General features: G+C 38.4%; 1 protein-coding gene across 1 annotated transcript in view; it reads left to right on the top strand.

The window, feature by feature from the left end:
* LOC122801056 (arylacetamide deacetylase-like) overlaps window positions 1–22,627 on the top strand; it is a 491,398-nt gene that overhangs the window by 144,978 nt on the left and 323,793 nt on the right. Inside the window, exon 2 of the mRNA XM_044070539.1 lies at window positions 19,163–19,385. Coding sequence (XP_043926474.1) covers window positions 19,163–19,385 — 223 coding nt within the window. The remainder of the gene's footprint in view (window positions 1–19,162; window positions 19,386–22,627) is intronic.

Genomic DNA, 22,627 nt, shown 5'->3' with positions numbered 1-22,627 from the left:
ATGCAGGTTTTATAGCAGGGAAATGAAAGAGATAGAAATAAGCCCAAAATGGCCAATAAACTACTAATTTCTGGGTTGAAACCACTCCTCCAGGGACAGATAGGCTGCTTAAAGCTCCCTCTCTCACAGTGAACAGAGAAACTTCCTTCTAACCAAGTAAGGTATGGGCAAACACAGAAACTTGTAACACAGCCCTGAATTCAGCACTAACCTGAAAACTGGACTATACTAGCTTAGAAAGGTGGGAAAACAAGTATTTTTTTTTGTTTTTTTAGAAAATAAAGTAGATACAATAAAAAAAAAACACTTTAAATGCACAGAAATGGCTATCACAATTGAGTGTATAACCTACAACAGTTAAACAGGTAATTTAAACATAAAAATGATTTTGTTAAAGTGTAGGCGGTGAAATAAGTACAATATGTAGCTGAAACAAGCTTTTTAAATCACAGAAGCTCTAGAAAATCGGTGTTTTAAGCGGAATTAGCTAAAGGCAGCAAGAAAATGCAGAAAAATGATACTTAACCCTCCAAATTCTCTCTTTTGTCTCTCTGCTGCTGTAGAACTCTGCAGGGCGCCAGGCAGGAGCTTGCTGAGCTGTATACTAGCACAAAAACCTTGCAAATGCAGGTTTTATAGCAGGGAAATGAAAGAGATAGAAATTAGCCCAAAATGGCCAATAAACTACTAATTTCTGGGCTGAAACCACTCCTCCAGTGACAGATAGGCTGCTCAAAGCTCCCTCTCTCACAGTGAACAGAGAAACTTCCTTCTATTCAAGTAAGGTATGGGCAAACACAGAAACTTGTAACACAGCCCTGAATTCAGCACTAACCTGAAAACTGGACTATACTAGCTTAGAAAGGTGGAAAACAAGTATTTTTTTTTTATTTATTTGTTTTTTTTTTCAGAAAATAAAGCAGATACAATCAAAAACACTTTAAATGCACAGAAATGGCTATCACACTTAAGTGTGTAGCCTACAACAGTTAAACAGGTAAGTTAAACACAAAAACAACTTTGTTAAAGTATTCCATACTCAAGTTTGGGTCTAATATAACTAACAGACAATGACTTCATCATTTCTGATTTCCTAGACTTTATAAATCTTTTTATCCAGACAATGACTTCATCATTTCTGATTTCCTAGACTTTATAAATCTTTTTATGCAGCCTATAGTTTTAGTTTTATAACTATCATTAACCAATTAGTTGATATGATTAGAAAAACCCAAAACTGGATCTGCCCATATACCTGTGTCCTTAAATGAATCTACAGTTTCAATCACTGCGTGCTGTATTAAATATTCACCTTTCAGTTCATGTCTCCCAAGTCTCAGCTACTTAGTTTTTGATATATTTATCAGCATATTATTCTCCTGTGCTTAAATGGTCAGTTTAGTCAAGTTCTTTTGCAGACATGCCTTATGAGTTACACATGTAATCACTTTACCCAATTTCCGGTCATCTGCATATAGACTGCAGAACACCTCAGAAGAAAAAAGTTAGGTCTGAAAGATATAAACTAAACAAGTAAGGGTGTAGGACAGAGCCATGTAGGGCAACCTGACTGTAACCAAGAATTTCACCTGCCTAGTTACTAAATGATACTTGCCATGCCTTATTTGCGTACATCAATACCTAGTTATACTAATTTTTTGATCAGTGCTTTGTGTATGACCCTGTCAAATGTTGAAGTTAAATCTTGATAAATTATATCACAGCATAATTTTTCATTCATAGCTGTTATTATATTGTTATAGAACATCATGTTACAGGTGGTAATAGATAATCTATTTTAGCATTTGCATGCTGATATATGGTTTCAAGTCCCAACCTATCCAATAATGACATTATCTTATCAAATATTACCTTCCCCATCATTTTTCCACAACATGAAAGATTACTTAAGGGTATGTATGACTCTGGGTTTGCTCTACTCCCCTTTTTCTTAAAGACAGGTTTAATAAGCATGTCTCCAATCTTGAGGAATCCCCCCATATTTAAATGACCTAGTAAATAACAGATGTAATGGTAATATAAGTTCTTGCTGAAGCATTCTCAGGTGATTATTACTAATTCTGTTTCCTCCTGTGCTTTGTTTGGATCCAGTTTGTGCAGTTCTTTTTCAATATAATATAATTTGACTTCAGTATCTGAAGTTACCTGGATGACACTAGGACAACTTATCACCCACTTTGTGGAGACAAAATGTTTTGCATAAGATTTTATAAATATATCTATAATCTGTTGTGTTTGAGAATAAATTTTAGAATCTATCACAGTTTAGCAATTTGTATGTCTTTTACTCCTTATGTATCTATAAAATGTTTTCCCATTATGCTCAACATATTTATATCACAGGTGAATTTCTGCAGCTGTCCATCAGATTTGATATTTCTTTACATTTTTTCCTCGGGCCATATGAATCTGGAGTTAGTTTAAGTTGAGGGGAGTGGAGAGTGAAACTTCCTATTTAAATGTATTTATTTATGTATGTAGGTCTGTATGCATGCATGTATTTGTTTGCTTGTTTGACTTTGTTGATTAGGAAAATCTAACTAAGTAAAGCTCATTTTCTATAGAGGCAATGGAGAAAAACTCCTGGAGATTGATTTAAAACAAGTTTTACAGCACAATTGATTTATTAAGGTTCATTACATAAATAGCTCTTTAGACATCTTGATACAAACATGTACTTGTTTTAAAGTGGCACTATACAAAACTAAAACAGGTATTTTTTTCTGTGGTGACTTCATACACAGTATTAAATTCAGTGTATAAGCATTATGCAATTAGTTTATATGTGATACAAGTGACAAGCAAATATTAGATATGAGAGACAAAGGGAAAGAAGGCTACATTATAGAAGTTATGAATAAATGAAATTGAGGTAAGGTTTGTGAAGCATTAGCAAGTGGGTAGGTAATAGTTAAAACTAGAATATGGAGAAATGCATTGCACGGTTACTGAGCAAAGGGTACTGGGGAAAGAATAGTACAGTACATACTGACATAAATGTTTAATTAGAAGAGAGTGGTGCATAGTATTTGAACGAGATGGATGCAGTGGGAAGGCCAGAAATAAATTGAAACGTAAAGTGAGGATTAACATAAATTGGAAGTTGTGGAAAAATGTTAGAAAAGTTTGTTGTGTAGAACGGAACAGAGGTTATAAAAGTATATGGGGTTTGAGCTGACAAAGGAAATTAGAGTCACCCAGGTGAGCAGCTTATTCACAATCACATTTATTCTAGGTGTTGGTTTGGAAATGGCTTAAAGGTGGACAGCTTCTTTGTTTGTTTTAAGTATGCTGGGATGAAGTTCCATAGTTTAGATACTCAAAGGAAGTATAGTGAGTTGCGTGCTGATAAATTATTTTATGTTTGTTGGTGAATGCAAATTTAATTCTTTTGCTTACATCTGCATTTTTATTTTCAAAAATATTTATCATCAATGAGAATTTATTATGTGTTTTCGAATGATGAAACTCATTTGCCATAATCAATTATATACTCTTATATAGATAAATAGACAAATTGATAGACATGGACATAAGCACAAATGGCTAGATATAAACATAAAGTGAGAAAATATGCAATACACAGCAGCACATGCACAAAACCACAAAAAGTTTCTCATTTACAACACTTGCATTATGCACCTAAACAGTTCATTTTTTTCATACTTGTTGCAATGACAGCTATAAGCCCTAGAACTGTTGCTCAGGCAGGACAAAATGGGCAGCTGTCTAGACTCAAGTCATTACATAGTCTAATCTGATGTTGAAGTGGATGCTTAAATAATGAATGTTGTAACTGACTAAACAGAGCAGTAGCAGAGCGATAGGGAAATTAAGAGGTGTGAGGAGGTTTATTTATTTGTTTTTTTTTTGCTCCTCTGATTTAGTTTGAAGAGGTGCCTGTTTGGAAAACTTCCTGGAACACTAATTCATCTAGCTATTCCTCTGACCAGACTCATTCTTTATAGTGTGCATTTACTGCCAAGTTCATGTCATTTAGTTCAGTAAAATATAAAAATCTGAGACTACATAATTTCTCATTCAAAAAGCATTCTAGTCTCTGTGGATAAAGAAAGGGCATACTGCTGCCTGTGTACAATGTTCCCTCTACTTCAGGGTTGTCAAACTCATTTACCCCAGTGGGCCGTATTTCATCAGAGTATACAGTACGAGGACCAGGTAATTATCATATCGAGACCACATTACAGGAGTAATGTAAAAATAATAATAATAATAATAATAATAATAATAATAATAATAATAAAAAGGTCAATTTAGCCAAGAAAATCAAGCTATTTACCTTAATTCCTGGATCAACTGCTCCCAGACACTTGGCATCTCTCGGCCTGCACAATTGTATCAATGTTTGGCACTAAGGATTGAGCAGTGGCCACCTTCAGTGTTGAGTTGAGATGTTCATCACTAAGCTGAGACTTGAGTCAAGGCTTGTTCAAGTTCATCACAGAAAAGAGGTGGTCACAGACATAGGTACTGCTGAACACTGACATGATCTTTGAGGCCAAACATTTAATTTGGGGATATGTTGGCCCAACATACCGATAAAATGTGTTAATATCAACACTAGAAAACTTATCCTTCAACTCTGAATTACACTGGAGCTCTGTGACACTGCCAGCCCACCTAGATAGAATTTTGTAAATAATTCTATGTCATTGGTGAATAGTAATATGATTTGTATGCTTGCCTTAAAAAATGTAAGAAAACGATATATTCTGTAGTGATCTCAAGATTGTAACCACGGTGCACACTGCTGAAAAATAGACATGTGTATAAACTCTATGTCTTTGTAAATGTATGCTTCATAGTAGAAATTGGGATATGCAGAGATAACTTGCAAAACTCTAAGAAAATAAGTAAAGAGTTTTACGATGTGTTATAAAGTCAGTTTATCTCAAGCTAAGAGACAGGGTGTCTAGGCTAGGGGCTTCTTTCTATTGTCTGGAAACAGAAGCAATTAAAGGTTTCCAAGGTAATTGTTTTACGACTTCCAATTCAGGCAAGCTTCTAAGAGAGAATTGTCAGCTTCTGAGAGATAAGTATTCTTAACATAGACATGTTAAAAATTTAAGTTCCTGCTAGCCTGGGAAATTAGGCAGAGGTGACAAGAATGATGTAATCTTAGATGATTCAGGAGTAATGTCTATTATTAACTTAAGAACTATCTCAGAGAGAAATATTGAATTTTGTATCTTGTTCTGGACCTAACAACTCACCAGCACTTTACCTTGTTCTGTAAGTAAGATATTTAGAACACAGTTTCTCTTAGAGATAGATAGAAATATAGCAAGATTAGTGTAGATGTTTTCTACATTTATGTGATACTGTCCTACAATGTTGTTTTAAAATATTGCCTGTGTTTCTGAACTCTATTGTCACTGTGCTGAGTTAATGAGTATTTCCTTGTGCGTTTATCATTTATTATTAAATATTTAAACCTTTTAATTGTGGCTGATTTTGTGTAGAGATAAGAGAGATTTTGTGTAAGAGATTTAAGCTCTTAGAGTACTTGCATGTATTTGGTGATACTGTACAAGCCAATCCAATAGCCTTCAAGTCTTAGTCTCACCTACTGTTTGGATAATAGTAACATTACAAAGTAGAATTGGACACCCTTTGGTAAGGGCATTGATTTCTACCTTATAGTCTGGGCAGAAGGGGGCATTGCTAGTGAACCTGTGCTAGCCTTTCCCAGGAGTGTCTGTGTGTGTATATAATTCAAATCTCAAAGTGTGTGTGTGTGTGTGTGTGTGTGTGTGTGTGTGTGTGTGTGTGTGTGTGTGTGTGTGTGTGTGTGTGTGTCAGCTACTTGGGCAGGGACCCGAAGTACTGGTTGGACAGAGAGGGTGCTGGATGTTTTGGCTTGACCACTCGGCTGAGCTCTTAACCCTATAGCTGAGCCAGTGGGGAGTCTTATTGGAGATCTGGAGAGACAGGAAGAAACCAGCCCCAGACTGACTGTGTTCTCTGTGTGCTCTTAAGGGAAATTGTACTTTACTGTGTGTGTACTGTTCATCCTCCCAATGTGCATGTCCCTAACTTGTGTTAGTGGTGAAGATAGAGGCTCCTTGATTACTGGGCCAGTGCAGAGACATCACAAATTAATTGTTTAGCAGTGGTGGGATAGCCACTTCACATATTAATTGTTTGATAGTGGTGACTTAGCCACATCACATATGAATTGACTTGTAGTGGTGTGGATAGTGAATTCCTGTAGCTTGTGTACAGTAATCACTGAAGGTGTTTTTCTACTCTAAATCAGCCATGCAGTGAATATTCAGAGTTTGTATAACACTTACTGTATTTCTTTTGTTAGCTTAGTTAGTCAGGGAGAGCAGGCAAGCATGTCAGCAGAGCAGTATTGCAAGCTGACAAGGAGCCAGTTGGCTGAGATGTGCCAGGCTAAAGAACTGGTCCATGGAAACCTGACTAAAGCAGACATGATTGCAGCTTTAGTCACAGCTGCAGTCGAGAATAGCAACCAGGAGGATGATCAGACTGGCCGTGGAGATGTGCAACACTCAGAGAATGGACAGCTCTACCTTTCTACAGAGGACTTAAAAATCTATCTGGAGCTAAAGAGTCTTGAGTTAGAGGCCAGGCATTTGGAAATAGAAGCTGAGGAGAAGGAGAGGCAGAGGCAACATGAAAAGGAGATGCTGACACTTCACCATGGAGATAATGGGGAAGGGAGTAACCAAACCTTAGAAGCAACAAAAGTCAGTACATTTCTTCCACAGTTTACAGACTGGGATAATTTTGATAGTTTCATTCATATGTCTGAGATGGTATGTAAACAGTATGATGTTCACCAAAGGCTCTGGACACGGTTCCTGAGGCACGGTTCCTGACCCTCTTACTCCATGGTAAAGTTGTAAAACTTCTATCCAAACTGTCTGATCATGAACTTGCAAAACTCTAAGAAAATAAGTTGCTAATTAAGAAAACATGCACTGCACATTATTGGTATACAGGTGCTGTACTTCTAATACTAAAACAAGACAAATTATACTATTCACTTGCCTTTATGAATGTAGCAACAGGGCAGTAAAGGTATAGTATTATTTAAATCTGGACTTTTTGTGAAATTCCAGACAGGTGAGAGGTATGTTTGGCACAGGAATGGCAATGAAGAGACTGTGTGGTGAGTGACTGTAGTGAGTGAGTGAGTGAATGCATGTATGAATGCTGAACACACTGTGTGGGTGTGCGATCAGAGTGAGTGAGTGACTGAGTAAATGCATATCTGAATGCTGAAGGGACTGTGTGGGTGAGTGAGTGAGTGAGTGAGTGAGTGAGTGAGTGAGTGAGTGAGTGAGTGAGTGAGTGAGTGAATACATTCATGAATGCTGAAGAGACTGTGTGGGTGTGTTATGGGAGTGAGTGAGTGAATGCATGTATGAATGTTGAAGGGACTGTGTGGGTGAGCACTCTGAATGAGTGAGTGAATGCATGTATTCCGAATGATGGCTTGAAATGTTGACAGGATGAGAGTGTGAGGAGTTATGATTTCATGTAAGGTTGCTTAACTAGTAGCTCTGCTGTGTATGGGAGGACAGGCCGACTAAGCGGCGGAGCAGCGGGTGTGCTGCGGGCCATATGTGGGAGTGTGGCGGACCACTTGTTTGACTCCCCTGCTCTACTTTTTATGTTGTGAATGAGTGATCTGTGTCACTGTTTGACCCAATCAAAATGAATGATATAAAGGAAAGTACATATGCATGCATATAATAAATCATACATGAAAGTAATATAATAACCTTCAAATGACACATAAGAACCTCAGCAGATTTCAAAGCTCTTCAGAATGTTTAACCTTTCTATAAAATAAAGCTTGCATACCACAGGTGTTACAAGAAAATAAACTATCATACAAATAGTTTTCTTAGTTACTTAGTCTTAAGGGATCTTATTACTGATTGTGATCATAAGAACTGCTGCAAATGAAATATACACACACATATTATATATATATATATATATATATATATATATATATATATATATATATATATATATATATATATATATAGGGGTTCCCTTCAGTCGATCGAACATTTATAAGCGATCTCGGAGTTGGTATATTTAAGTAAGTGGGGGTGGGGGTGTAGGGGGGGGCGTAGCTATAGACCTTTAATTTTTTTTTTTTTTTTTTTTTTGTGGTTTTACATCAGTTTTCAAACTTTTACAAGTTCGAACATATGGTCTCGGCCATATGTGCTTCGAACTTGTAAAAGTTCGATTGACTGAAGGAGATCATATATTATATATATATATATATATATATATATATATATATATGTGTGTGTGTGTGTATTTATCTATCTATTGATCCATTAAAAAATAATTCCAAATCCTCTAGGTGTTTGCAAGCATTTACACTTCATTAGTTGTGCATGCTATTTCAACTTTACTTCTTAATCTGCCCATCTTCTAAAGTTGTTAAATGGAAATACTTGCTTTAAGTCATATATGGTAAGAAGTTGAAAGTATATCAAGTAGTCAAGGAGATGTGATGCAAGTTGTACTGTCCCTCTTTACTTTTGAGTATGCCTTACTTGACCATTTTTTCCTCAAATTAAATAACAAAAGCAAGAAAAAAAACTTTCCAAGGAGATTTCCTCATGGATCTTTTCAAGTTCTGTCACATTTAAGACAGGGTTACAAATTCAACTTCAAAGAAAGACTCATTAAATGAGCTCCAGTTTTGTAGAGAGGTAGAGTTCTACTATAAAACAGGTGATTACTTGAGTTTACGTGGCTGCTGTGACACATGCTGGTATGGGGAGAATGGGTATTTCTATTCTGAGGGAGAGGGTGGTACTGGTCTATTCTATTTGTACAACACTCAGAGGAAGGGCAACAATTCTTGTGAGTGTTCAGGTATGTGTGTTTGGCTCAATATGCAATTGATAGAGTAGCCTGCATTGACAGGTACACCGAAATGCTCACATACCTGAAAATGGAGAAAAAAGAAAGACTCAGAAATAGCAGAAGGATTTAAAGAAGCTGACTGATACAGGACTGCAGTTTTGTTAACAATGAAGGAAAAGGCTGCATGCCCAGTTATCAAGAATAGCAGTATGGCCTTTGAAATAGAAGTCTTTATACTGCTGTCCTCCATAGTCTTCCTTAATTGCTGAAAGCGGTCATAAATTTCTAGGCATGGATATCACAATGGCTACTTCTTGATTTATCCAGGAGAAGACGTTTAATGGAATTCCTAGTGTTTTCATCTGTAACTATTTCCAGTCCTTGCCGATACTGAAGGCCTGCACTTCCTTCTAATACTAGTATTATCATTATCTGGAGCCTAGTCTCTTTCTATTTTGTTTCAGCTCTGTCATGTGGAGATTATATCTCTTTACAGTCCAGAGTTTCACAGAATGTCCAGATTTTTGCCTCATATTTCTGGTCAGTACCTCATAAAATGTGAGGTTTGCCTGGCAAATCATTGAGGACTGCAGTCTCTCCTAATAATAAACACTTATGATTCAGACTTCATATCATTCAGAAAGTGCACACTAAAACGAATCTTGCCATTCTATTAACTTTTTAAAATGATAAAAAGCATGTTTACAATCTGTCTGCGATTTTGGGCCTTTCACCAGATTTCTTGTGCTAAGAGGTATGGTGGAGATTAATGTAACTTCAGTGGCTAAGTATCATAGAGAAAATGTTCTGAGAATTTAGTACAACTAATATTTCCTTTCTTCTAGCTCTGAAGAATCTGAAAAATAAAATGTTTTACCTTACAAGTATTTTAAAGGCTGAATGTAGATTGCATTGTGAATAAAAATGAAAAGCGGTGGTTATGGATGTGCTCAATAAAAAAAAAAAAGATATGCAACATCTAGAAAGTAAAAAGGAAGTAATCTTTCAGTACTTTATAAACAGTATGTTGCACAAGGTTTATAGTTTCATAGGTAGGTACTAGGCTATTGGCCCTAGGGCCTATACAAACCTAGCCAAAAAGGAACCCTGGCTTTCGCCACCCAAGAAAATTATTTTCCTGTGCCCCTGCCAAGCAGAACCACAGAAGTGATCCCCGGGGTGAATTTCCTGTTACCCATCCAATCATCAAGATTTTTCTTGAATAGTGCTAATGAGGAGCTCTGTTTGACATAGATAGGTAGCCTGTTCCAGAGTATGGGAAGTCTCTGGGACAGAAATCTATCCCTCCAGCATGTTCTGTTTATTGTGGTGACAAGGTTTAGGTCCCTAGAGCATGTTGCTTGGAGGGATTGGGATTTCATTAAGTGGAGCATGTCCAACAGCTCTGGGTTTGACATAGCTTTGTATGTTAGGCAGAGATCGCCTCTGAGTAGGCAATATGTGATGGAGTAAAGCTGGAGTTTTTTGAGACGGTCTGTATAAGGCATCTGTTTGAGGCCAGTAATCCTCTTTGTGGGGTATTTTTGCGGTCTTTCCAGTTGTTGTTGATGTCTTGTGAGGTACATACCAAAAGGGGTGTTGTACTCTATAATGGGTCTAATGAGTGATGAGCAGAGGGGAACATGACCTCTTTTTTTCTGGATGAGAAACCTTTTGTGATGAGGTGTGCCATGTAGAAGTATTTCCTGACCACTGTGGTGATGTGATTATCAAAGGAGAGACTACTGTCCATCTGTGTCCCAAGGTCTCTTAGCACACTTTCAGTGTTAAGTAGACTACCTCCTATGTGGTAGTTCATGGGTACAGAGTTTTTACCAAAGGGGATGACAATGCACTTTTTGGCATTGAGCTTGAGACCATGTCTTTGATACCAGGCATCTGTCTCAGTGAGGCCCTTTTGTAGGATGTCCACATCATTAGGAGTTTCGATTATGGCTCCTAGTTTGCAGTCATCTGCGAATTTAGTTAGCCAAAGAGCTTCTGCGTTAGCCTGTACTTCAGGGAAGTAGATATCAAACAGGAGAGGACCCAGGACTGAACCCTGTGGTACTCCACTTGTAACTGGTCTGAAGTCTGATTTGGAGTCTGCTACTTTCACAGTGTCGGTTCTGTCAGTAAGCCAGTTGGCAACCCATCTTGTGACATAGGGATTTGTACCTAGTTTAGTGAGTTTATCTATAATTCCAGAGTGGGGGACGGTGTTGAACACCTTGGCGAGATCTAGATAGGCTGTGTGAACCACCTTACCATCATGTATGGCTTTGTTGACTACTTCAAAGAAGTCTATCAGGTTTAGGAGACATGATCTGCCTTTTACAAACCCAAACTGTGTGGGGTCCAGAGTTTGGAGATCTCCCATATTTTTGTTTATGAGTTCCATGATGATATGTTCCATGGCCTTGCAGACCAGGCTCATCAGGCTAATGGGGCGGTAGTTCCCGGTGTCTGTTGTGGCCCCCCCTTTGTGGATTGGGATAACTGTTGCGGTGCGCCATTCAATGGGCACAAATCCTGAGGTGAGGCTATGATTGAACATGGTACTTAGGTGGGGTGCCAGTTCATTCTGTAGTTCATGTAGAAGGCAGCCTGGGATGTTGTCAGGTCCCATGGATGCTGTGTTCTTGGCTTTGGAGAGTGAAGTTTTTACCTGTGCAACCTTGATTTCAGGAACTTTGCATTCTTCTGGTATAAATATGGGCCCTTTAGGGGGTGAGAGGGGGGTAAAGTTAGCACTGAACCTATCTGCCAGGATGTTGTCAATATCAGTTGGTTCTGTATATTTAGTGTTATTGTGCCGTAACTCAGAGCAGATCTGAGTGTTAACATTGAGATTATTGACATAGCTATAGAATGCTTTGTAGTTGTCTTTAGAATCAGTGGCAATTTTGTTTTCATAATTAGCTTTGGAGGATTTTATGAGGGATCTCAGCTTCTTACTGAGAGTGACCAGGGAGTTCCTCCAATCATGGGATTTTACTCTTTTTTGCAACAGTTTCTTTCTTCTGTTGTAGAGTTTATTTATGGCAGAAGACCACCAGATTGGCTTCCTTTTTTTGGAGGATAGCATCTTGGTTCTGTTAGGGATAGCACGATCCATGCACTCGTGTAAGTGCTTATAAAGTGCATGTGTGTAGGAATCAGCAGTCGTACCTCTATTGTCCATCTGCATGGGTGTTGTTGAGTTTGCCATTTCTGTCTTAAGATGCATGAAGTTGGCTTTGGAGAAATTTTTTACGGTTGTTTTCCTAATGGGGGGGTGGGAGCAGGATGTGGATGTCTAGGGTGATTAGCTTGTGGTTGGATCTATCCAATGAGGAGCTGACCTCTGGTGTGGAACACCGGTCACCCATGTTGGTGATAACCATGTCTAGGATATTGCTGCCCCTGGTGGGGGTATGGATAAGTTGATCCAAGGCGTTGGAATTGATGATTTCCAGAAAACGTTGAGCAAAAGAGTTGGTACATGAGTAGTTTTCCCAGTTAATGGTAGGGTAGTTGAAATCACCCATTATTAGAGTGTTGAGTTGTGTCTTAATATTTTCCAGTGTATAAAGAAAAGATGAGTGGGAATCCTGGTGCATGGTGGGGGGGTCTGTAGAAAGATACAATCTGGATTGTGGTTTTGCCCAGAGTTAGTTGAACTTGGATAATCTCGGATGCATTATGCTGAGCAACTAGCTTGGAGGTGTGGATATCCTTAATGAATATGGACATGCCTCCACCTTTAGTGTTTTGGTCCGGGTTTGGTGGCCGAAAGGTGTGGTATGAATTATACCCTGGTAGTGCAAGGGTGCTCTCTAGAGCTTTGATCCAGGTCTCTGTCACTGCACAGATGTCAATGTTCTCCTTTTCAAGGAGTGCCTCGAGTGAGTGCATTTTGAGGTTTAGACTTCTAGCATTGAGTAGCATTACCCTCAGATTTTGCTTGCTTGTACCGGTTATGGTGGTGAATTTGTCATTTGAACCTTGCCTAAAAAAAGACACTATAGAGGTGGCAAGAGCCTTTGCCAGTATCAGGAATCCCAAGGGCGACAGGTGCAGACCATCTCTGGCAAAGCAGCGTGGTCTGTCAATCATGTCATCCCAGGCAGACAGGTACTGGATTCCCTTAGAATGACACCAGAAGCTTAGCCAATTGTTAAAGACAATCATTTTGTCCTTGTACTGTGGTATCATTCTGGGTGATGGCAGGATGCTACTCAGGGCTAGGGTCATACCTGCCTGGGCTACAAGATTGGAGAGCTCCTCCATGTCTCTTTTCATGTAGTCCAGGGAGGTATGTCTCAGGTCATTCACACCAACATGGACAATGACAGAGTCATATTTGTACTTGTTGTGTTGTGACCTGAGTGCGTGTGTCATGTGGTGGATCCTGGCACCTGACAGGCAGCTGACAGTTACTTTTTCCTTGTTTAGCCTGGTGAGTGGAACATCAGTGTGCCTGACTATAGAGTCACCTATGACTAGAGTGTTGGGTACGTTATGCCTTATGGGCTGTAGTTGAGTGGCACACTGAGTATGTGGCCTATGTGTCATTTGGGTTGTGTTGGGGGGTGGAGGTTGCTTGCATTTCTGCTTTGAGTTCTCTGTTGTTTGGGCAGATTTGTACTGAGAGCCTCTGCAAACATAGGTGTGTGTTTTGTGGTTCTGTGTGTGTGTTTTGGTGGTGTAGGTTTTGATGGACTATGTGATGAGTGTGGTGCGGTGCAAGTGTTTACCTTCTCCTCTTGACTGTCTAGGCCAGTCTTTAGTGAAGAGAGATTTGCTTCCAGTTTGGCTATATAAGTGCATCTCTCACAGGTCGTAGTGTTGGGTGGTAGGAGGAGAGGGTTGTCTGTGTACATGAGGCAATTGCTGCATTGTCCCAAGATGCCCAGATTCATCAGGTAGACAGGAGAAAACACCAGGAGCTGACCTTTAGACATGTCTGAATAGGTGCTTATTTATTAAGTACTAAAATCTGTTTTCCTCTTGACAAGTGAGGAAAGTTGAGTGATGTAGTAATTTGTAACTTATTTAGTGCTTACAACAAGTTCTGAACAAGTGTTGAGCTCAAAGAAACAGATTTGAGTGCTAAAACTAAAAAGCTGGCTGGTTGCAAGGGAAATTTTGAAGAACAACCTTTATGGCACTAGGAATAGTTTAACCCCAGTAAAGTGGGGGGGGTGCTTAGGAGCTCACAAACAGTCCTGGACACAGCAAATGCATATCTGGACCAGACCTGCCCCAGGAAAGGGGGGAAGCAAGCTTAGATTTCTTTTCCAGTAGAAGTGAAAATGGAGAAAGCTGGAACAGAAGGTAATTCAACGATAAGAATCTGAGTGGGTTGGCCTTCACAAATGTTCTCTATTAGATTGAGTGAACTAATGACACTAGACTGGGAGGAGTGTCACAGATCAAATATACAGTATGGACGGGCAACTGCAAAGCCACCAAGTATAAGAACACACAACATTTGGGTGGGTGGGTGGGAAAAATTACAGTTCCTAGCTGTAGCCACTAAATGAAAGTTTTAAACAGATCAAGGAGCAGACTCTAGAGAATGCGTTTAACTGTAAACAGACAATTATCAAAAATACAGAGAAAAGCTCGGATAGAGCACTCACAAACAGAAAATACAACTCTCAGTATGAAAAAGCAGTTTACAGTTAAGTAATTCAGTAAACATGCAATTAGCAATGAAAAATACAGCTAAAACAGTATTAAACAGTACATAAATGCAGTGAAACAATAAAAAAAGCTTTATAACAGTGCAAAATGTAGTAGATCAACTGTATAGCACAATTATAAGCATTTCAGAAGTGCAGTTCAGTGAAATAAGTGTAAGAAATAACTTATCCTGTTCTTGGAATCTTAAGGAATTTCCACTTATGCAATGCAATCCAGAGCCTGAACAATACAAGCACAACCTTTATAAGACACAGAGTTTATATAGCAGTAAGAATGGAAGAGTTGGAAGATCAGATTACTACTCAGCCCCTGCTATTACCCAATCACTCGTACTACAGAAGGTCAGGAGGTCTTGTTACTCCCAATAATAATGAAGATAATCAGCAGAAAATGGCTGCCAGAAACACAGGAAATTCAAACAAAACTACCAGCCTAGACAACAGGCCTCTATCAAGATTATGCCACCTGAGCAGAGCACAGAAACCTCACTTTAAAAGCATAGAAAGTACACCCACAAAGAGAAAATACAAGTCTCAGTATGAAAAAAACAGTTTACAATTTAGTAATTAAATAAAAATGCAATTATAGTAATGCACACTATTACAGTTCCTAGCTGTAGCCACTAAATGAAAGTTTTAAATAGATCAAAGAGCAGACTCTAGAGAATGCTTTTAACTGTAAAGAGACAATTATCAAAAATGCACAGAAAAGCTTGGATAGAGCACTCACAAACAGAAAATACAACTCTCAGTATGAAAAAGCAGTTTACAGTTAAGTTATTCAGTAAACATGCAATTAGCAATGAAAAATACAGTTAAAACAGTATAAAACAGTACATAAATGCAGTGAAACAATAAAAAAAAGCTTTATAACAGTGCAAAAATGTAGTAAATGAACTGTATAGCACAAGTATAAACGTTTCAGAAGTGCAGTTCAGTGAAATAAGTGTAAGAAATAACTTATCCTGCTCTTGGAATCTTAAGGAATTTCCAGTTATTTTCTTACTGGTTCAGATGTACGTAAAGACATAAAAATAAGAGCAATTACATAATTCTGAGAGTATGTTCAAACCAGTAACAACTGCAACACCCTAAGACTAGTGGCCATGTTTATTCAGCATTGGCTGAACCAGTGTTTTTTTTTTTTTTTACTTTTTCAAAATGGTTGCCAACTGTCTCTGTTTTCAGTAGAGTCCTATATGGGACAGATGTTCCCTGTAAAAAAATGACATTCCTCAAGTGTCCAGTCATTTAAAAACATATCTTCTGTTTTCTAATTGCCACATAAAAGCATGACTCTGTATCTGAAAACACCTTAATGTAATATAACATAATATAATATAATATTAAATAAAGAAAAAAATATATAATTGCATAACACTCAGTTTTAAAATGTTTAGCAAAATACATCCTGTGAAATATGTTTCCATAAAAAGCCTCACTTTTAGCATGTAGAAAGATGGCATCACAGATATGGTCTGCTATTATTATTTACATGTATAAAAAGTTCTATATAGAGCCTTTCTTGGTATAATCTATACATTTTTTAAATGGACAGCACATAATACAGGAACTTGTAGTCAGTGCACTATGCTTGCTGTGTAAAATAAGAACACAACAACAGGCTAGCAGGAAATACTTTGAAGTTCTGACTGCAGCTGTACTATGACTACACTAAAAGGAACTGATAATGCTTCAGACCAGTTGCCCCATCACTGTCAGTGGAAGACTGGAACCTGTTGTGCTGCTCTTATCTCACTGGCAGATTCTACAGATATTTTATTCATTTGAATTCTGTCCGTCTGAGCCAATATGTGCAAGCCAATACAAATAATGTCATTCTGAAGACTCAGTTATATCTAGTGAAGGTGAGTGGATGTTTTAAATTCAGGAAGTTACTCTGGGAATGATCAATTTAAAATATTTTCACATAGTGTAAGGTTACTTTGCATGATTTTGAAGCGCATTTTTGGGTCAGTGAGCTGTTTGAATTTTTAAGCTAGGAATCTGTATTAGTCGAAGTTTGAAGTTGTATCACAGACTGATAGCAAAATACTTTTTCCAAAGACCAACTCTGTATGACCTGGTCAAGTGTATATCTTCAGCCGGACTTGAAAAGAAGCTATTCAGACCCTCATATGCATCTTTTTTACATTCTGGTAATATTACCTTATCACCTAACAATTTACCTATTTTTTTTCATCCTAAAACAGCAGCAACATTTTAAAATGAATGGTTGTAGGCGATGTTGGCTTCCACTAGGGCCTGTGTTTCAGGCTCAGCTACAGCAATCTGATATACGCAAAGACTCTTCACTTCCTAAGGAATTATTCTTGTGTTAGCACACAACAATAGGCAATGTGCCAATATATCTGTCTTTTTAAAAGTTTTTCTCCTATCAATTCCCATCTTTCTGTGAAATCCTTTGTCCACCTGACAGATATATTCTTGGATGCATATATTGATTCCATATTCAATATCTGATGCATTATTCTGTTTATTGGGATCATATTTTTCTGTATAAAGGAATATTTTTACAGATCCAGAAGTAAACATCCCCTACAGTCTTATGTCAGTGCCCTTAACTTCACTCCTGTCCTTCTTGCTCATGTTGACCCCTCTTTTATCTCCATGAGGTAATCTACTACATGTGTACTGTGCCTCTCTGTTTCTTCAAATTCTTTAAGAAAAAGTTAGGTCCACTAATTTCTGAATTTACTCTTTTAACCTTTTCCAGCACATTTATTTATTATGGATTATGAACATACCTTCTAAAAACACAGGAAGACTTTATTCTGTCTGCCAGTGTTAAAGTGCCAATGCCACATCTCAAAGTTTGTAATAATATTGATTCTTTATAAAAGAGATAGGCACAGCATTGAGAAAGGTTCACACTACAAGGATTGGGAGATATAAATGTAGTTGGATATAGATAAAAATATAAATTCCTGTTCTGTCACAGGATTTGATGAAGGTGTAATACTTTTCCACGCACAGATGCATTGTAAGTAGTTTAATATGGCAAATCACGCACTTGTGCGCACGCGTGTGCACACACACACACACACACACACACACACACACACACACACACACACACACACACACACACACACACATTAAAAGTTCAACTCATTCAGTCCTTAGAAATTTTATTCCTACAGATGTCACTCCATATTTTGATTTTATCAAGGTTTCTTGCGATGTTGATCTTTGAAATAATTTAGGAATTAGTTTGCATTAGTAATATGAATTCCAGTTGTGGCTTTTTGAAACTTGATTTAGTGTTTATAATCATAACCATTTTGGATCATAACAGCCCAGTTGTAGATGTGTTATCTGATTGACAATGCATTTTCTGTAAACTTAATTTTCTTTACACACCTCAGTAGACCTGCCCTATCATACCCTTAATCCTACCTCATGACCCTGTTCTTGTTAGATCTCATCTGTTCTGATGTGCATGGCTTTTCTTTGTATTTCCATAATGGAGTAGTGCATTACTATTAGCCCCTCAGTGTAACAAGGACATCATCACATGACTGTGGCTTTATCAGCTAATGACATGTTTGTTGGTCTAGACTGAAAAAATCGAAGTCCGTCCATTCAGGAAGTTATTGGCACACAAAAAGAAGGTCACCTGAAGTCAAAACCAGCGACTGTGAAGATATCCCTTCCCAAATTTCTAATTGTCTCCCAAATGGACTATATTACAGTAACACTGCATGCTTTATGCCTCCCATGTTACTATAGCACATGCCATTCTTCCCTGTCTTGTCATGGACCCACTAATAGAACATCTGCATTCCAACCCTCAATGGAGTGAGGATCCGTAAACATACTCTGTCCTGTATCTCTATTGACTGGGTACAGCTACTTTGGCTCATTTCAAAACCCTGGTCAGTGGAACCACAGTCTGGAGCAAAACCTCTGCACCAGCAATCTGGCTAACATTTATTTTATTTATTAATTTATTTAACATTTGTTAACCATGTTAGTCTGGCTGGGCCAGAAGCTCTTTTTCAGCAGAGACCAGAGGAGAAAAGCTCCAGGTTACATAAAATTAGCTATACGGTGAAAAAAATAAAGCAAGACATTTAATAATCCAGGTGTGTGGATATCTACAGACAAATAATGCTACATTATTTCTGTAACAGTATTTCTTTTCAGCCAGGGCATTCTTGTATCCTACCAGTATTTTGGCTGTCTTGGTGCAGAAATGTTAACTGCGTGACTCCATTTGTATGTGATAGGATTTCACTAGGCTGTCTAATTATGCCACACAGTAGCTACTCTGAAGACTTTTGTGCCTCATTGTACCTCAGGAAAGTGTCTCTTAGTGTTCTTCTAACAAAAATGGTAGTCATGGAAAAAATAAAACATTTTTACATTTTTGCATGATTATTCTTGTTGATAACAATACTTATATCAAATGTAAAAATCTATAAAAAATTGTAGTGTCTGTCCTGTTTATAATGCACAACATTGTATTGATTTGAAAGTAACTTCCTCTCAGCTTGACTTATGTAGCGATTATATTTATTTCTTTTTAAATGTAGGCAGAATCTGCTGAAATGTTTCATCTAAAACATTACATGCATGTTATGCAATGGGTCACAGATGCACAGTATGTGCCAGCAATAACAGACGAGAACATTACAGTAACAGATACAATATTTAGTGGTGTACCTGTGCGTGTGTATGTGCTGAAAAGAAAAACAAAGGAATTAAGGAGAGCTATTATCTATATTCATGGAGGTGGATTTTCTACAGCAAGTGCTGGTGAGTGATTAAATACATTAACTGTAATGAAACAATATTGTGTGGAAATAAACTGGTTATGCCTCATCCCTTTGTGTGTTCCTTTCAAAAAAAAAAAACATAAATGTCGGGGTACAGAAAAGTAGCAAGATATATTAACCAAATTAGGTATGATGTCAGCAGAATCTGGCCATTATATATGTACTATAATGCAAATGGCATGATACAAGCACCTTACACTAACAATAATGCACCTATATTCAACCTTGAAGGAGCTTTAACCCTCAACACTCTCCACTTGGACTGTATAAAGCACTTTGTTTACAGGCTGAGCTATGAAAGCAGTCACACTGAAGATGTCAGTGAAACACATAGCAGGTGATTAATTCTTTCATTTTGCATATGTACAACAAAGACAAAAAAATCATTCAATCTTCTGGCGAATTAAAACTTCAAACTTCTGTATGTGCTCTGTATAAAAGCATTTCTTTTACAGGTAGAACTATGGAAGCAGTCCCACTAAAGGTGTCAGCTTTATCCTGTGTTGTATATGCGGATCACTGTGCAATAACACTCAGCTTATTTCTGTGAACAATGGCAGCTGAGGTCAATTACATGGGAAGATGATAGTTTCTCTAGTTAATCATTGGTACACAATGAGCAGTGCCAGTACTTGCCAGCTGCATATGGACATTAACAGTGCTCTTTGTGAACCATCATGCACTTGTAAGTCTTATACGGACGTCTTATTTTTTTTTTTGTAATCAAGTTTTAACCAAATTAAATGTTGGAAATGAGATTATATAAAAGAGATGAAAAGGGGAAGCAAGCAGAAAGAATAGTAGATTGTGAATAACTAATGAATGAGTAGGGTAGATTTCAGGAACTTTTTTGTTTTCTGGACAGGTGCCCATTTTTTAAGCGTAAAGAGAAATAAAGTTAGGCAACAAGGTAAGTGACCTAAAAGGAAAATCAAAGTCTTTGGTTAGTACCAGGGAAGCTAGATGTGACTGAAAGAATATGTGGTAATGTCATGAGGGAGAGGGAGCGCAATGGTAAAGGAGATATTGGACAAATAGAAGGAAGACAATGGTGAAGCAATGATTGAAAACCCAACAGGTGTGGGGTTGGACACAAAAAGGAGGAGAAAAAAGGTTTGAGGAGAGGATGGTGTGTTTTCAGCTGCAGTCTCTGCCAGCTGAGACCCAGTGGAAGATTATTCATTGCCCTTGTTACCATCATTGTGGAGACAGTGCAGGAGAGGGAAGTTACTCTAAGAGTCACTAAAGCAATATCCTAGACCTGATCATTACCAACATGGGCAACCGGTGTTCCACATTAGAGGTCAATTCCTTGTTGGTCAGATCCGACCACAAGCTAATCACCCTAGACATCCACATCCCGCCCCAACCCCCATTAGGGATAACACTGTAAAAAAATTCTCCAAAGCCAACTTCACGCTTAAGACAGAAGTGGCAAACTTCACAACACCCATGCAGATGGACAATAGAAGTATGACTGCGGAATCCTACACAAGTGCACTTTATAAGCACTTACATGAGTGCATGGATCATGCAATCCCTAACAGAATCAAGATACTATACTCCAAAAAAAGGAAGCCAATCTGGTGGTCTTCTACCATAAACAAACTCTACAACAAAAGAAAGGAACTGTTGCAAAAAAGAGTAAAATCCCATGATTGGAGGAACTCCCTGGTCAACCTCAGTAAGAAGCTGGGATCCCTCATAAAATCCTCCAAAGCTAGTTATGAAAACAAAATTGCCACTGATTCTAAAGACAACCACAAAGCATTCTATAGCTATGTCAAGAATCTCAATGGCAACACTCAGATCTGCTCAAAATTACAGCACAATGGCACTAAATATACAGAACCAAACTGATATTGCCAAGATCCTGGAAGATAGGTTCAGTGCTAACTTGGCCCCCCCACTCACCCCTAAAGGGCCCATCTCTATACCAGAAGAATGCAAAGTTCCTGTAATCATGGCTGCACAGGTAAAAAACGCACTCTGCAAAGCCAGGAACACAGCATCCATGGGACCTGACAACATCCCAGGCTGCATTCTACATGAACTACAGAATAAATCAGCACCCCACCTAAGTACCATGTTCAGTCATATCCTCACTTAAGGCTTTGTGCCCACTAAATGGTGCACATCAATGGTTATCCCACTCCACAAAGGGGGAGCCACCAGGGACTCTGAGAACTACTTCCCCATTAGCCTGATGAGCCTGGTCTGCAAGGCTATGGAACATACCATCATGGAACTTTTAACCAATGACATTGATAATCTCCAAACTCTGGAACCCACCCAGTTTGGGTTTATAAAAAGCAGATCATGTCTCCTAAATCTAACAGACTTCTTTGAAGTGGTCACCAAAGCCGTAGATGATGGTAAGGTGATTCACACAGCCTATCTAGATCTCGCCAAGGCTTTTGACACCATCCCCCACTCTGGAATTATAGATAAGCTCACTAAACTAGGTATAAATCCCTATGTCACAAGATGGGTTGCCAACTGGCTCACTGACAGAACCCTCACTGTGAAAGTAGCAGACTCCAATCCGATTTCAGGCCAGTGACAAGTGTGGTACCACAGGGTTCAGTCCTGGGTCCTCTCCTGTTTGGTATCTACTTCTCTGAAGTACAGGCTAACACAGATGGTCTTTGGCTAATGAAGTTCACAGATGACTGCAAACTAGGAGCCATAATCAAAACTCCTAACGATGTGGACATCCAACAAAAGGGCTTCACTGAGACAGATGCCTAGTGTCAAAGCTATGACCTCAAGCTCAATGCCAAAAAGTGCATTGTCATCCCTTTTGGTTAAAAACTCTGTACCCATGAACTACTACATAGGCGGTAGTCTATTTAACACAGAAAGTGTGATAAGAGACCTTGGGACACAGGTGGACAGTAGTCTCTCCTTTGATAATCACATTGGCACAATAGTCAGGAAATCCTTCTACATGGCACACCTCATCACAACAGGTTTCTCATCCAGGAAAAAAGAGTCACTGTTCCCATCTACTCATCACTCATTAGACCCATTATAGAATACAGCATCCCTTTTGGTATGCACCTCACAAGACATCTACATCAACTGGAAAGGCCGCAGAAATAACTCACAAAGAGGATTACTAGCCTCAAACAGATGCCCTATGCCGACTGTCTCAAAAAACTCCAGCTTTACTCCGTCACATATTGCCTACTCAGAGCCGTTCTCTGCCTAACATACAAA

This window comes from Protopterus annectens, chromosome 4.part1, assembly GCF_019279795.1.
Source record: "Protopterus annectens isolate FY-2018-M chromosome 4.part1, PAN1.0, whole genome shotgun sequence".
NCBI classification, from domain to species: domain Eukaryota; kingdom Metazoa; phylum Chordata; order Ceratodontiformes; family Protopteridae; genus Protopterus; species Protopterus annectens.
Note: the sequence above shows the minus strand (reverse complement) of the source record. Positions and strands in the feature narration are given on the sequence as shown.